The 13,782-nt window shown below is 34.1% G+C and overlaps 3 protein-coding genes across 4 annotated transcripts; 1 reads left to right on the forward strand and 2 right to left on the reverse strand.

The window, feature by feature from the left end:
* Positions 1 to 761: 761 nt before the first annotated feature.
* LOC107795979 (ATP-dependent zinc metalloprotease FTSH 6, chloroplastic) lies at positions 762 to 4,057 on the reverse strand. Its single transcript, XM_016618688.2, has 5 exons — positions 3,381 to 4,057; positions 2,220 to 2,760; positions 1,807 to 2,120; positions 1,311 to 1,551; positions 762 to 1,210 (listed from the first exon to the last, which is right to left on the reverse strand). Exons 1-5 carry the CDS (start codon positions 3,965 to 3,967, stop codon positions 869 to 871), a joined length of 2,025 nt encoding a protein of 674 aa, XP_016474174.1. The 5' UTR covers positions 3,968 to 4,057; the 3' UTR covers positions 762 to 868.
* Positions 4,058 to 8,412: 4,355 nt separating this feature from the next.
* Positions 8,413 to 9,453, forward strand: LOC107795983 (uncharacterized). Its single transcript, XM_016618692.2, has 2 exons — positions 8,413 to 8,636; positions 9,141 to 9,453. The coding sequence occupies exons 1-2, from the start codon at positions 8,429 to 8,431 to the stop codon at positions 9,329 to 9,331; spliced, it is 399 nt and encodes a 132-aa protein (XP_016474178.1). The 5' UTR covers positions 8,413 to 8,428; the 3' UTR covers positions 9,332 to 9,453.
* Positions 9,454 to 10,026: 573 nt separating this feature from the next.
* LOC107795981 (protein ROOT PRIMORDIUM DEFECTIVE 1) lies at positions 10,027 to 12,870 on the reverse strand. 2 transcript variants are annotated; one of them, XM_016618690.2, is made up of 2 exons: positions 11,477 to 12,870; positions 10,027 to 10,695 (listed from the first exon to the last, which is right to left on the reverse strand). In XM_016618690.2, exon 1 carries the CDS (start codon positions 12,793 to 12,795, stop codon positions 11,557 to 11,559), a length of 1,239 nt encoding a protein of 412 aa, XP_016474176.2. In that variant the 5' UTR covers positions 12,796 to 12,870; the 3' UTR covers positions 10,027 to 10,695; positions 11,477 to 11,556. The 2 variants fall into 2 exon arrangements, with proteins under 2 accessions (XP_016474176.2, XP_016474177.2); XM_016618691.2 differs by having other exon boundaries at positions 10,027 to 11,375.
* Positions 12,871 to 13,782: the final 912 nt, after the last annotated feature.

The raw sequence follows: 13,782 nt of genomic DNA on the forward strand, positions 1-13,782 counted from the left end.
GAGCCAGTGGAGATTCTGCTTTGTCCCTCTTTATTTCAAGACTAAGCGCAGATATTATTGTACCCTTTGCACCAGGCGTCTCATCATCCAATAATTTTCCCTATCATATGATTATAGGTTATAGCCTTCTTTTTTTTAATTATCTTGTGTTCTTGAACTTCCAAGAAAATAAAGATGTAGAATCCTTTGGCTTTTCAGGTATAAAGGGTGTGTACAGTATATGTTATCTATGTTCTATAAGTTTGTTTAATGAAATGATGAATCAACTGGATGTTGGTAGCTCAAGATTGTTCTGGTGCAACTAAGCAGCTGTTCTTGCTATATCAATTTGTTTTATGAAATTGAACCAAGATGTTAAGCCGAAATTAGAAGCAGCTAAAGGTACAGAAACTACCACTAAAGTAATCCAAATAGAGGACATCTCAAGATAATCTTGAAAAACTTGTTTAACTATTTTACTTGAGTTAAACTTGGTGAATATAATTTTTCTGAAGGGCGAGCGTGGAGCTGGGGAAGTTGTGATTAATGATACTTGTAACTTGTAAGTGGTAAAGAGTTTAAATAATTTTTACGCATTTTTAAGATTGAGCGTCATAAAGAATCTTGTGGAAAATGATTTAATTTGGTTAGAGCATTTAGTTGCTAGAAGTATTCCCTTTTCCATTTTCCTTTTCGAATCCTTATAGAGTATTCTTACATATTAAAAAAAAAAAAAATTTAAGCTTAATAAAGCATTTCCGGTTAGATCTTGATACACAAAGTTAATGAAGATTATATTACATTGATCAAGCTTTCTGCACTACACTATACATGTACAATCTGGTGAAAGTTTTTAGTTTCTGCAGCTGTACATTGGAAGTAATTTTGCTTAGGCCTCAATCAGTTCTCTAATTGGTTTGCTGTTTATGTTAGCTGATGGGATATTAGTGAATTCAGAGAGTATAGCTCTGAATTCATCTCCTGTAAGAGTCTCCTTTTCTAGCAACACATCCACTAATTTGTCGATTGCCTCCCTGTTGTTCCTTATGTGGTTCTTTGCAATTTCATATGCTCTCTCAATTATGTGCCTTACCGATGCATCAATGTCTTCTGCTAGTTTCTCTGACATTTGATTCCTCGCCAGCATTCTCAGCACCACATCACCACTCTGTGTTGCTGGATCTGTTAACGCCCATGGTCCTATCTCAGACATCCCGAACATTGTCACCATCTGCTCATGATATAAACATTGGCAAGTTAATACTTGTGTGTATTCGAATATGTTGTTCTCTTTTAATGTGGTGCAACAAGATGATGTGTTAAGTAAATACCTGTCTTGCTATTTGAGTTATTTGTTGCAAGTCTCCGGCTGCACCAGTAGTGATTTCTGCTTCACCAAAAATTATTTCCTCTGCTGCTCTACCTCCTAAGCTTCCAACTATTCTAGCAAAAAGTTGCTGCTTAGATATCAAGGTTGGATCTTCACCAGGAATAAACCATGTAAGACCGCGAGCTTGCCCTCTTGGGATCAATGTAACTTTCTGTACTGCATCATGGCCAGGGGTCAATGTCCTATAAGCACAAGGACACATTCTTTAGTACTGTGTCTTTTGATTACAAATAACAAACTGAAAAGATTGAATACTTAGACAGCTTCTTAAATTTGTCCGGTTTTTTCATCTAAACACCTTGTCTAAGGGCCTGATATATTGAACACTTGATGTTAGTTGAAAATTCAATAAGGAGCAAATTACTCCCTTTTTTTGCTTCATGTATAATCTAGTATAAATGAAAATAATGAGAGGAAAGAAATGATTGTTAACTTACGCGCAGACACCATGTCCAACTTCATGATATGCTACCAAAATCTTGTTTTTGCCATCTGTCATCTTGGTTCCTTCCATTCCAGCAACAATTCTATCGATGGAATCATCAATCTCTTTCGAGGTAATCTTATCTTTTCCTCTTCTTCCAGCTAGAATAGCAGCTTCATTCATGAGGTTTGCAAGATCTGCACCACTGAATCCTGGAGTTCTCATTGCAATAACACTTAGAGACACATCTTTATCAAGCTTCTTGTTGTTACTATGAACCTTCAATATTTCTTCCCTTCCTCTTATATCAGGCAGTCCAACACTTACCTAATAAAATGAAATATCAATATAAGTGAAGTGTATTCTGGAAACTGTATAATACACCTCATTTTATTGGAATTTTACAATCAAAATCTCATTTTATACCTGTCTATCAAATCTTCCAGGTCGAAGCAAAGCTTGATCAAGAATTTCAGGCCTATTAGTGGCAGCAATGACAATGACTCCAGTGTTTCCAGTGAAACCATCCATTTCAGTGAGAAGTTGGTTAAGTGTCTGCTCTCTTTCATCATTTCCACCGCCAATACCAGTTCCTCTTTGCCTCCCAACAGCATCAATCTCATCAATAAAGACTAAACAAGGTGAATTTTCCTTTGCCTTGTTGAATAAGTCCCTAACTCTAGAAGCTCCCACACCAACAAACATCTCAACAAACTCTGAACCAGAGAGAGATAAGAATGGAACCTCTGCTTCTCCGGCAATCGCCTTAGCTAGCAATGTCTTCCCTGTCCCTGGTGGCCCTACTAAGAGAACTCCCTTTGGTATCTTTGCCCCAACTGCTGCAAACTTTTCTGGGGTTTTCAAGAACTCAACAATCTCTTGAAAATCTTGCTTTGCATCATCTACCCCAGCCACATCATCAAATGTTACTCCTGTATTTGGTTCCATCTGGAATTTTGCTTTGCTCCTGCATTATTCACAAACAAATACTAGTTATTAGTAGTTGTTGAAGATTACATCACTAGACATAATGTTCAATCTTGATCATGTTTATGGAATTTCTATTATAGCATACTGTTGGGTTTCTTAAAGAGATGGAAATGATTGAAATTGTCTCTCCTAAGTTTTATTAACTATAGAGCGATTTAAATAGCCAACTTGAAAATAAAATACACAAATTTATAAAATATTGAAAAACCTAAAATATCTCAACAACCTAAAATATCTAACCGAAATTTAAATTCAAACAAAGTAGACTACTTTTACCACTAAAAATTACTCCTTCTATTTCAATTTAGATGATACAATTTCCTATTAGTACGTTCCAAAAAGAATTATACATTTCTATAATTGAAAATAATTCAACTTTAAACTCTTTATTTTATCTATTTTAACCTTAATAAAAAACTTTTATAACTACACAAATATCATGCCCCCCACAAAGCTTTTACCTCTTAAACTTTTTCAAAAGTCTTCTGTTTTTTTTTTTTAAACTACGTGCCGAGTCAAACTAACTAATTTAAATTTAAACCGAGGAAGTATTATTCTAGTAAATTAACAGTAACAGAAGCTATATACAAGACATACCTTCCTAATCCAAAAGGCAGGTTTGGCCCTCCAGGAGTATTTGAAGAAGAGGTTCTCAACAGCAAAGAGCCAAGCAATATCAATGGAAAAGCTAAATTCCCAAGTAAATCAAGAAGTGGCCCTATGACATTCATTTCAGGGAGATGAGCAGCAAAATCTACATCCTTCTCTCTAAGTTTTCTCACCAATTCTGGTGGCAATCCTGGCAACTGAACTTTAACTCTCTGGACTTTGTTAAGAGCAGGATTGAATATCTCAGCAACAGCACTACTCTCAAAAAAATCAACTTTTTTCACAGCACCTTCATTCAAGTATTCCAAGAATCTTGAATATGACATTCTACTTGAAGTTGCTTCAATTGGTGCTTCAGTTTCTGCTCTTGCTGGTTTAGCCAAAGTCCCTGCTACAAGGCTCAAACCACTACCACTCAACAGCTTCCTCCTATTTATTCTGGTGTCTGAATATGATTTTTGACATGGGGTTTCTTTACTAAAGATTTTAGGATTGTTAGTATCCTTAGAAAGATCTTGGGATTTGCATAGGGGAAATTGAATGACAGACAAAGAAAGGGCAGGGGACATTTTCATTTTCTCAGCTCAGATTTTTGTGCTAATGTATGTAATGTGCACTTAGGGAAGTTAATGGCAGTTGACTACTTTTGGAGGGAAAGATGGTAAGAATGTTATAATATAGTTTGTTTATATAGGATTTGAAGGAGATGTTTCTAGAACTACTTTGTTTGGAATTATGTATGTGATATTTTTGTTAGTATGTACTTGGTCATTCTTGAAGGCTCCAGAGTAAATGACTTATGGCTATTAGGATATGATGTGATGGAAATTAGAAAGAAGTTCTAATAGCTCATGTTTATAATTAGCAGACAATTATATAATAAGTCTGGAGTTTAACCATACACTTGGAGAGATTGTGGGCTCTTGTTTGGACAAAATCTGGTAGGCAATTTTAGATTGACTTTTCTTTTCTGAAGAAATGACACGGTTCATTCTATAGGCTACTATTTAGGAATTAGTCAGTGCATTCTGAATTTGCATTTTTTCAAGAGTAGATTGTTTTGAATTGTGTTGAATTTAAGATTTTTAGTTTAAATTTCAGAATAAAATAAGTATTGGTTAATCTCTAAATATTATTCTCGATAATAGCTATTTGTGCACTTGCCCCTTTCTTTCTTCCAAAAAGGTTGAAGTCCAAAGAAGCAATTTTTACCTTAGATGCCTTGTATATTCTGGGCCCTGGGATCTTTATCTTGTCCTCAACAACTTTCTTCTGTAGAAGTTCAAATATTTTGACATGAAATCCCAATGTTATCTAAATATAAAATATGTTATTTGGTGAAGAAAAAAAGATATTTGTTATTCAATCAAACACCGTGATAGTAATAACATACGTCTTGGAAATGTTGATGCTGCCAAAAAAACTTGTGAGACGTACGCTTCAAAAAAAAAAAAAAAAGTTTTTCCATGAGATCTAATATATATATATATATATAATAGCAGATTATCATTTTAGAGGAAATCACAGCAAGATAGAACTAAAAGTATATCTCTCACAAAGAAAAGGGAAGTAATTTAGAGTTTTAAAGTTTTAGTACTATTAAGAACAACAAAAAAGTTTAATGGCGAAGAAAATTTTAAACCTTCGATCTTCGACTATTACTAAGCACTTGATTTGATGAATGAATTGCTGATGTAATTAGCTTTTCTAGTTAAGATGAGCTAAAACAAACCATAACGAACAAGAATAAGTTATATCGTTGTAGTTTGATCTTACACATAAAATTTTAACAAATTAGTGATACTATAATCTTAGTGGTTTAGCGATAGGTTTACTTGGAGCAATAAGTTGTAATTTAAAGACGGAGACATTATTTTTTGGAATGATTTTATTGAAGGTAATTTTTTTAGTTTAAGGTTGTATTTTCTTTGGCCTAGTTCTAATGTTCACTTCTACCCACTCTTTCCGAGTTTTTACCCCTTTCTCTACATTATGAGACATCCCAAACTTCTCCAAAAGTACCTGGGAAAGAAATTTTTTTTTTTTTTTTTTTTTTTTGGCCTCTTCCTTGTCATTTACATTTATTTAATTATTGCAAATTTAATAATTTATTTTTATCAAAATCATCGTATACAGGCGCTTCACAAGCGCAATTGACATGCACTTTTGTCATATTAGCTACATCTTCGACACATAAACATGATCTTGTTTGGGATATATTAGATATGCCCTAGATCTAATCTCATATTTGATGACATGAACATATGTTTGTGAATGTTATTTGATATAAAAATATATAGTATTTGATATTCATTTATCATAATTATTATTAATTGCTTGATTAATTTAATAAGATCCTTGATTAAATTTTGAGATTTGTCATCATGATGGAATCATGATAATGAGAGTAAAGTCTCTTACAATTTAACTTAAATTTTGTTCTTGATCGTAGGATTATTAATTTGGACATTAGTAATCTGGCTAGATCAATATTTATGTGATCGTCTTTATGGGATAAAGATTAGTTGATCTCACTAACTAAATAACATAAATAGATGATGCATATAGAGATATGATTATTGAACCGATTAATTGGATAATTTCTAATGGTTAGAATTACCATAAACTGTCAATAGGATATTCTCTTGAAGAATGTGATGTAAGAGTTTCCTTTGACCTGATATCATCATAGTAATTGACAAGTTATTTATTGTGCTTTGATACGAGATACCTATGGCCCTATTAAATATTTGTAGAATTAGTGATTGATTAAGATGGAATCTGTTAACTCTTGGTACAAAGTTTAAGCTTCATGTTATCATAAATTATAACCGACCAAATTAAGACCTTGGCCAGGGCGATTGAATAAAAGAAGAAAAGAGTTTCTTAGGTCATTCAATGGTCGATTATTTTTGACATGAACACATAGTCGGTCGCCTATTAGGATTTCACAGTTGAACCATATCTTAAGGTGACCCAGAGCTATAAGGACAGAAGGAATTAATACATTCTTCTTCTACAGGTTCTTGAGAGTAAATTGTATACTTCATGATATCCGGTCGTTAAGGAGTATTTCTAGACGTCACCCTTGATTAGTATATTGATGTGATCAATTTACTACTGGTTTAGTATTGAACCTATGGGGTCGCACACTAACGAGTGTTCTGATCTTTGCTAAAGGATTAATTACTTTATTATTTGATAATTAAATTAAAAAATTTAATTAGTCAAATAAATTCTAGTTATCAGTCCAAATAAAATATTATTTTATTCTTTGCTAGTACAAAGGATATAATTAATATTGTGGACAAAGTGAAGTTTTCTATTTTAAATAAGAAAACTAAATTACATCTCTTGGTTGACATATATATATATATATATATATATATATATATATATATATATATGTTTTTATTTTAAAATGTTGACTAAGTTATAGAATTTAATTTAGAATTGAATTACATAAATGAGTTACATATTTTTATTTTAAAAGTATGACTAAATTGTAGAATTCAATTTAGAATTGAATTCCATAAATGAGTTACATATTTTTTAAATATTTACCATAAAAGCATGTGATTTGTATTTTCCAATGGAAATTATATATATATATATATATATATATATATATATATATATATATATATATATATATATATATATGTGTGTGTGTGTGTGTGTGTGTGTGTGTGTGTGTGTGTGTGTGTGTGTGTGTGTGAGAGAGAGAGAGAGAGAGAGAGAGTCCTAATTAAGAATGAGGGAGATATAGATCTTATACATATTGTAAAGTCGTGTAAAAACCAAGAGAGTTATTCTTGAGAAGAAAATTGATCTGAGAAAGTAATAGTGCAATGCAAAGTCAAAATAGAAAATACTATACAAGAAAATTATTTCTTGTTCTTCTACCTTTGAGTTGGGATTTTTGAGAAAAATTTCAACACAATATTTTCATTCAATTTGTTCGTGGAATTTCATTGATTAAAATATTGATAGCAAAGATGAGTCTCGGTGTGTATACGCATAGCGTCTTCGCACTATCGAAAAAATTTAAAACGAGACTCTCTTCATCAGGTACGTCTTAGATCCGATCTTTGACATGTAAATAAATTTTAAACACGAAAAATTCTGCCTAAGATTGTTATTGTCTTCCGCTACGTGTTATGAACATCGATACGCAATCATACATATCTATGGTCAAAGGTGTTTATTCATATTAAGTTTATGAAATATAGGTGTTAAAGTAAAAAAGAACTCGTAAATTTGATACCTGACTTTAAAAAATGGTGCATGTTTAGAGGTTGTTTGGTTATTCGTCTAAATTGGAACTTTATGCAATTGGTATGTAAGAGTCAATTGCCCCTAATATTGCAATGTGTTCCTAGTCACATGGGCAAAGGGAAGGAAGAAGCTACCGGTTCAGCCGGACCTAATAGTTTTGATGAAAATTATATATTTATCTTAAGAAATTTTATTAAATATGTACAAATTATTAATTTAGAATTCATTAATTTAAAATATTTAGAAATCCGAACTCATAAACTTCAAATTCTAACTTTGTCTCAATCTAGTCACTTTATTCTAATTGCTCCTATTAGACCTTGACCACATCCGTAGCATAAGAAAATTTTACACTTTTATCTGTAGTAACAAATAACTTATTTTAAGCAAACTTACATGTAGATATCATTGGATAACCTAATAGTATAAAAAAGAATTACTAATGGTGTATCAAACAATGAAACAGAATGAGTATTAATTTTAATTTCTAATTAATATATAAATTAATGAATAACCAAGGTATTAAATTAGAAAATGTAGCATGTACACTCCACTTAATAGTGGGTACAGGAACGAAGCGTTTATAATATCGAGAAACGGACATAAAACCTTTTCATGTCGCGCTTTATGGCTAGTTGACACTGTACGAGGAGTTGGATTTTTAAACAAAAGGAACAAACTCATTTATTAATGAATTCGAACTTTCCGGCTTTTGCTCTTCTTTTGTCTTTTCATTTCCCTGGAAGTTCTAAGCAAAAATGGAATGGCCATCAACATCATGGAATGTGTTTGGTTCAGCAAAAACGAACATTAATATGATAGAGCAAGCAAAACAAGAACTGGAAATTTTGGAAGATCAGCACCCAAACAACTTTGAGTATCTGAAGTTGGAGCTCAGATCCTTCATCTCTTTTCTTGAATCCAACAACTCTGATTCTGTTCCTTCAACCTCTGCTGCTACTCAAGGTTATTTCTTCTTTATGTTTTTGCTATCATATGTTCCTTTGATAGTGAATTCTCTACTTAACCCGTTGCGTTTAGCTCGAACTTAATGTATATTGTTGTAAATATTTAAAATTTATATAGTTTGACCATGTATGCACACTTTTCCACCAAAAATTGTGGGCACGGCCGAAGATACATGGTCCAACTGGGGTTCAAATAATAGAATTCCTTTTGTCAGAAAATTATCCAGTATAACTATGGTAATTTAAACCAGTTCTTTTTTCGTATATATATAAATCGTGTCAAAGATAACATTGAGTAGGGGCGAAGGTGGCTCAAAAATTGTTTTTAGGTTGCAAATCTTGATTCTTGTGGCATTCTTGCACTTTTAAAAATACTCATGGTTAGATTTTTAATAATCAATGTCATTGATTGTGGGTGCATGTAATGGTAATCTTCATTCACTAGTTTAGTCAGTTTGCTCTGCTGCTGATGTTTGAGTTTGTGTGTTGGGTGTCTGAATAGAGTCATCAAGCAACAGGAAGAGGAAAAATGAAAGCTATGGTAGTCAGGGAAATCAAGAACCCAAGAAGAAACTGCAAAAAGTAGTGCTGGATCCTGTGAGTTGTACTAAGAGGAGTAGGATTGATGTTGTCTTGGAAAGAGCTCAGGCGTGTCTTCAGAAAATTCAACGGTTCAAACTTCAAAACCAGTAACAAGTGATTTTATAACTTCCTGAATGCTTACTGTTTTGTATATGTATATGTATTACTAAACAAAGTTGACACATATGTGATTGCCATTGTTCCAGCTTAGTAGAGGGTTTATTGGATTATAACCACATACCATAAAGAAACAAACACTGGTTAATGATGGAACTTGTATATAGAGAGAGAACAAAAGATGAAAGTATAATCTGCCATTTATTTCCTGGTTCTACATGTGCATGGACACCTAAATTGCCGTTGGGCTTGTATGCCAGTCATTATTTATTACCTTGGGTTTTGGTGAAACTTATCTGATGCCAAAGAAGCATTAATCCGGACTGGCTCATTCAACTGTCACTTCACTATATCTTTTACTTTAAGGTGAGATCTTGCATTAAGTGCTCAGGTAAAAATACCTGTTGCATACACCTCCGCTACAAAAATTCAACTAAGAAATTAGCACGTTTCTCTACTTTTTGATTTTGAGGTGGAAACTAAGCTGTTATATGGCCCAAAAAGCTTTAATTATAACTGGCACCCTAAGAAACAGTATGCAATTTGTGATTGTTTAATTTAATTCTGCTACTTTTTAAGGTTGATAAGAAAGCTGAATGCCTGAATGTGAGACTGAAAGCAGAAAGACTAAATCCAAATAACTCCTTGGGTTATACCATATGGTGCATTATTCCAATTTCCAAACCAAATTTCAAAATTTAATTTACATTCTTCTTCAACTAATATCAGCTTAGAACTCTTAACTCATTCATAAAAAAGGAGAAACCAAGGACCCAGAAAACTTGTGAGCAATATACAACTCAACTTGCACTTAATGCCTAAGAAACCAAAATAATTAGTCAGCAAGTAAGATACATAATTTCACTTGGTCTGTCTACGTTAGAAATAGAAATCAAGCTTCCGTCTGAATTGCTCCAAGTCCCAAATCATGCAGGATTTGGACTTCTTTTTCCAAGATGATACAGTGAATGCTCCGATTCCATTTACTTGCTTCCCCATCCTTCACGAAATTGTAGAAGTTCCAAAACAGCTTGGCTAGATGGATTTGCAACAATCGAAAAGAGTCGTGCATTGTTCAAAAAGCAGGCACTGCAAACATTACGGCCTATGTGTGCTTCACCCAAAGACCACAAGTTCTAAATCGAGTAACTCTCTTAAAGTATCAGTGATACTCAACATTCACTTGCAGCTACCACATCATCCTTTATACAGCAGCAAGTTTTGCAGCCTTGTTACATGTAATCAGTAATTGAAACTCGGCCTTTTTTTCTCAAACGCAGACCTCTATGCTGATGTGGAGGATAATTCATCTCACTCGCTGAAGTTGGTCTCTGCTACTGTGGATGTAACTCATCTCCCTGGAAGATAACAAATAGAACAAAATCAATGGACCAGATATGCAGCTTATAGCTTCTTTTCCAACAGGGAAAGATCACGACATGATTGCTGTGGACTGTTTTCTCAATGAAACATGGAGGCACGTGGATATAATGTATTCAAATAATACTCGCATAGTTGCATCTATCTTTCAACTAGTTCAAAGCTATATATGCAAACTCCCAAACATCATACCATCCTATCATATTAGTTAAAAGGTCGCTAAACACTGAAGTCCTTCATTTCATTCCTCAGACATGCATTCATGTCTGGTGCGTGAGTTTCATGTGCATAAGATTTTATGCGTTCTGTCGGGTTTCACTTAGTTAAGTTAGACTGACCTCAAGTGATAAGACTGGTTTTCTTGATCATAAGACATAAAAGAAGAAAATGTTCATACAGTGTAGAACAAGTGAGATATATTTAACTTGTTTCTGCTTCTAAAAGACATGACAGGGAGCCATGAAAAGAGGGAATTTAAATTTTTATGATAGTATAAAAGGATATGTTGTAATGAAATGAGCCAAAAAAGAATGAAATGAGCCCGAGTAGAGTCGAATGGATATAAAGGATTGATATAGCCGTCCCTAACTCGCTTGGTATTTGAGGCATAGTTACACGAATATGCTGAAATGCCGCGGACTAGAATGCTGTCATCCAACTGAAATTAAACGAAAACAACTCTTGTGTGTTTGAATCAAAAGATTTGAAATCCACCTCAGAGTAAATGAACAATATAGCACTCGTGTTCTCTATTCTTACCTCCATTTTCACGCTAAGCATTTTGTTCAATGCTTCTTGACTTTCTATGATCCTTTAGCAATTGCAAAGCATCCCTGCATTCAATCTTCATCTGAATCAGTCTTCAACTCTTCAATACCATCGTCACCCTGTCTCACGCTCGTTGGCTCAGAGTGACCTCTAGACAATCCACGCCGTCCCAAAATAACAAGATCAAGAAGCTTCCTCCTAGCCTCATACACCGGGTTCGGTTCAATCAAGCATCCCCTTTCATAAGCCTCCCTCAAAAAAACTGTATGCCTATACCCTTTTGTCGACAAATAAAATATCCCCGGATGATCCAAAAACAAGTCCCTTATATTCAAATCAATCCCAAACCACTTCCTAAAATGACTAATCTTCTCTACCTCAACCATTTTCTCAACTGTCAAACTCAAAAACTCATGAACAATCCCAACTGCTCTTTTCTCCATCTCCATCATCCCAATCTTACTCTTCCTCTTCTCCCCAATCTCCACCGCTTCGTACGGCCCCACGTACTTCAACTTTTCCCATTCCTTAACCTTTGCCTTAAAACTCCTCCTCAACTTCATCCCTGGTGGATAACTATGCTTAAAACTATACAAAATCTCATTCCTATCAACCCCACGATCCTCTTTACAACACTCCATTACCCTCCAATTATCAACAGCTGCAACTAACTCACTTTTTGGTATTACATCCCCAACAAGTTTCAACAAATGAGTGTTTGGTTCAATCCCACTATCAACGAGTGCAAAAAGATTAGACTTTTTCAAGATTACACTGTCCTCAAAATCATCAGGCAAACCAAGTTCCCTAAATACCTTGAAAATGGCTCTAAGGGGCAGTGTTTTAGTCACTGACATAGACAACATACGCACTAAACGGTTGATTACAAGTGGTAAAGAAGCATTGGTAGCTGCAGCTTCTTGTTGGGTGATTTTGAGGGCGGATTCAGTGAGTGTACAAAAGGGTTGTAATTTGGTGGGGTGGTGGAAAATGTGGAAGATGTGGGGGTACTTACGGAGGAAATGGGTGGCGCCGCGGTTGAGATGGAGGCGCTGAGATAAGCGGTTGAGGATGTCAACGGACACGGCGGGGGGTGCGGCGGCGGTGTTGGTGGTAGAACCGAGGATGAGGTTTTGAATTGAGATGACTTTGAAGAGGTTTTTGTATTTGTCCATGAGTTTTTCGAAAGTGGGGTCTCGGTTTCTCGAGGCTACGTATTCAGCTGAGGTGGTTTTCCGGCGGAGGAGGAGGAGGATGGTGGTTATGGTGGGTGGTTTATGGTTTAGTTTAGAGAAGAGTTGGGTCAGCATGGTTTATCGCCGTGGTTGTTAACGGCGGTGGTGGTGATTGGTGGTAGTATTAGTGGTGGTTTGCGGCGGAAGAGTGGCATTTACGGGTAGCTTTGTGGACCTGGACTGGGATTTTCTCTGGATCTAAACATTGGACTTTTAGCCCAAATGTTGAATAAGGCTTGTTGGGCTTCGTGGCAAAATCAGCCCAAGAAGTGTTTGACCCGCCCAATTCAGCGCATCATGAGAAACTTATCAAAAGATTTCATAAAAGAAAACTTTGTTTTTTTGAAAAAATTACATTGTATAGCCGAAAATATATATTTTTTGCATATATACATTTTTGTATGTTATATACATAAAATATATAAGTTTTATCTACTTTGCGACTACCAAATATAAATAGATTTGGCCTCGGGCTAAAAATGATCTTTACCTTTTTTTGTTTGACTAGCTTTAGTGTATGTGCGATACATGTGTGGTTAGCGTCAATCATTAAAATATATGTATATGAATAACATGTAAATCAAGTTATCAAATGCTAAGTTTTAAAAATGTCTACATTAAGTTAATATTTTAAAATAAGTAACTTTGTACACAAAAAAGTATAGGGAGTTGTCATTTATTTGAACGAATACCAGAAAGAAAATTAATTAATGGCAACTAACTTAGAATATATTTTGTCTTCTAATATTTCATTCTTATTGTTTTTAACGTTTGTATTTTTAACAGTTTGACTCTTACTACTATATTATAATCTATTTTATTATAGATTTCGAAAAGAATGACTTGGATTTTTCGCAAATTAGTTAAATCAAAGACTTTTTTGGTTAAATAGGATTGTCCTTAAAATTAAAGAGATTTTTTTGTTGTTGATTTAAATATTAATAATAGCTCATCCCAAGTTTTAAATATTTAATTATAGTTATAATTTTTAAATATTCAGTATAATTAAAAAACCGTCCAGGGTACGCGCATCGCGCGTGTATCCTATCTCAATGAGTGTTT

Source organism: Nicotiana tabacum, chromosome 17 (genome assembly GCF_000715075.1).
Source record: "Nicotiana tabacum cultivar K326 chromosome 17, ASM71507v2, whole genome shotgun sequence".
Taxonomy (NCBI): Eukaryota; Viridiplantae; Streptophyta; class Magnoliopsida; order Solanales; family Solanaceae; genus Nicotiana; species Nicotiana tabacum.

Bases quoted from the DNA above. Each gene is read 5' to 3' on its own strand.
- LOC107795979 (XM_016618688.2), bottom strand. From the start codon at position 3,967: ATGAAAATGTCCCCTGCCCTTTCTTTGTCTGTCATTCAATTTCCCCTA. The intron at 1,552-1,806 runs GTAAGTTAACAA...TTGTGCTTATAG, and splicing joins GTTGGACATGGTGTCTGCGC to GACATTGACCCCTGGCCATG. The intron at 1,211-1,310 runs GTATTTACTTAA...TATCATGAGCAG, and splicing joins TAACTCAAATAGCAAGACAG to ATGGTGACAATGTTCGGGAT.
- LOC107795981 (XM_016618690.2), bottom strand. From the start codon at position 12,795: ATGCTGACCCAACTCTTCTCTAAACTAAACCATAAACCACCCACCATA.
- LOC107795983 (XM_016618692.2), top strand. From the start codon at position 8,429: ATGGAATGGCCATCAACATCATGGAATGTGTTTGGTTCAGCAAAAACG. The intron at 8,637-9,140 runs GTTATTTCTTCT...GTGTCTGAATAG, and splicing joins AACCTCTGCTGCTACTCAAG to AGTCATCAAGCAACAGGAAG.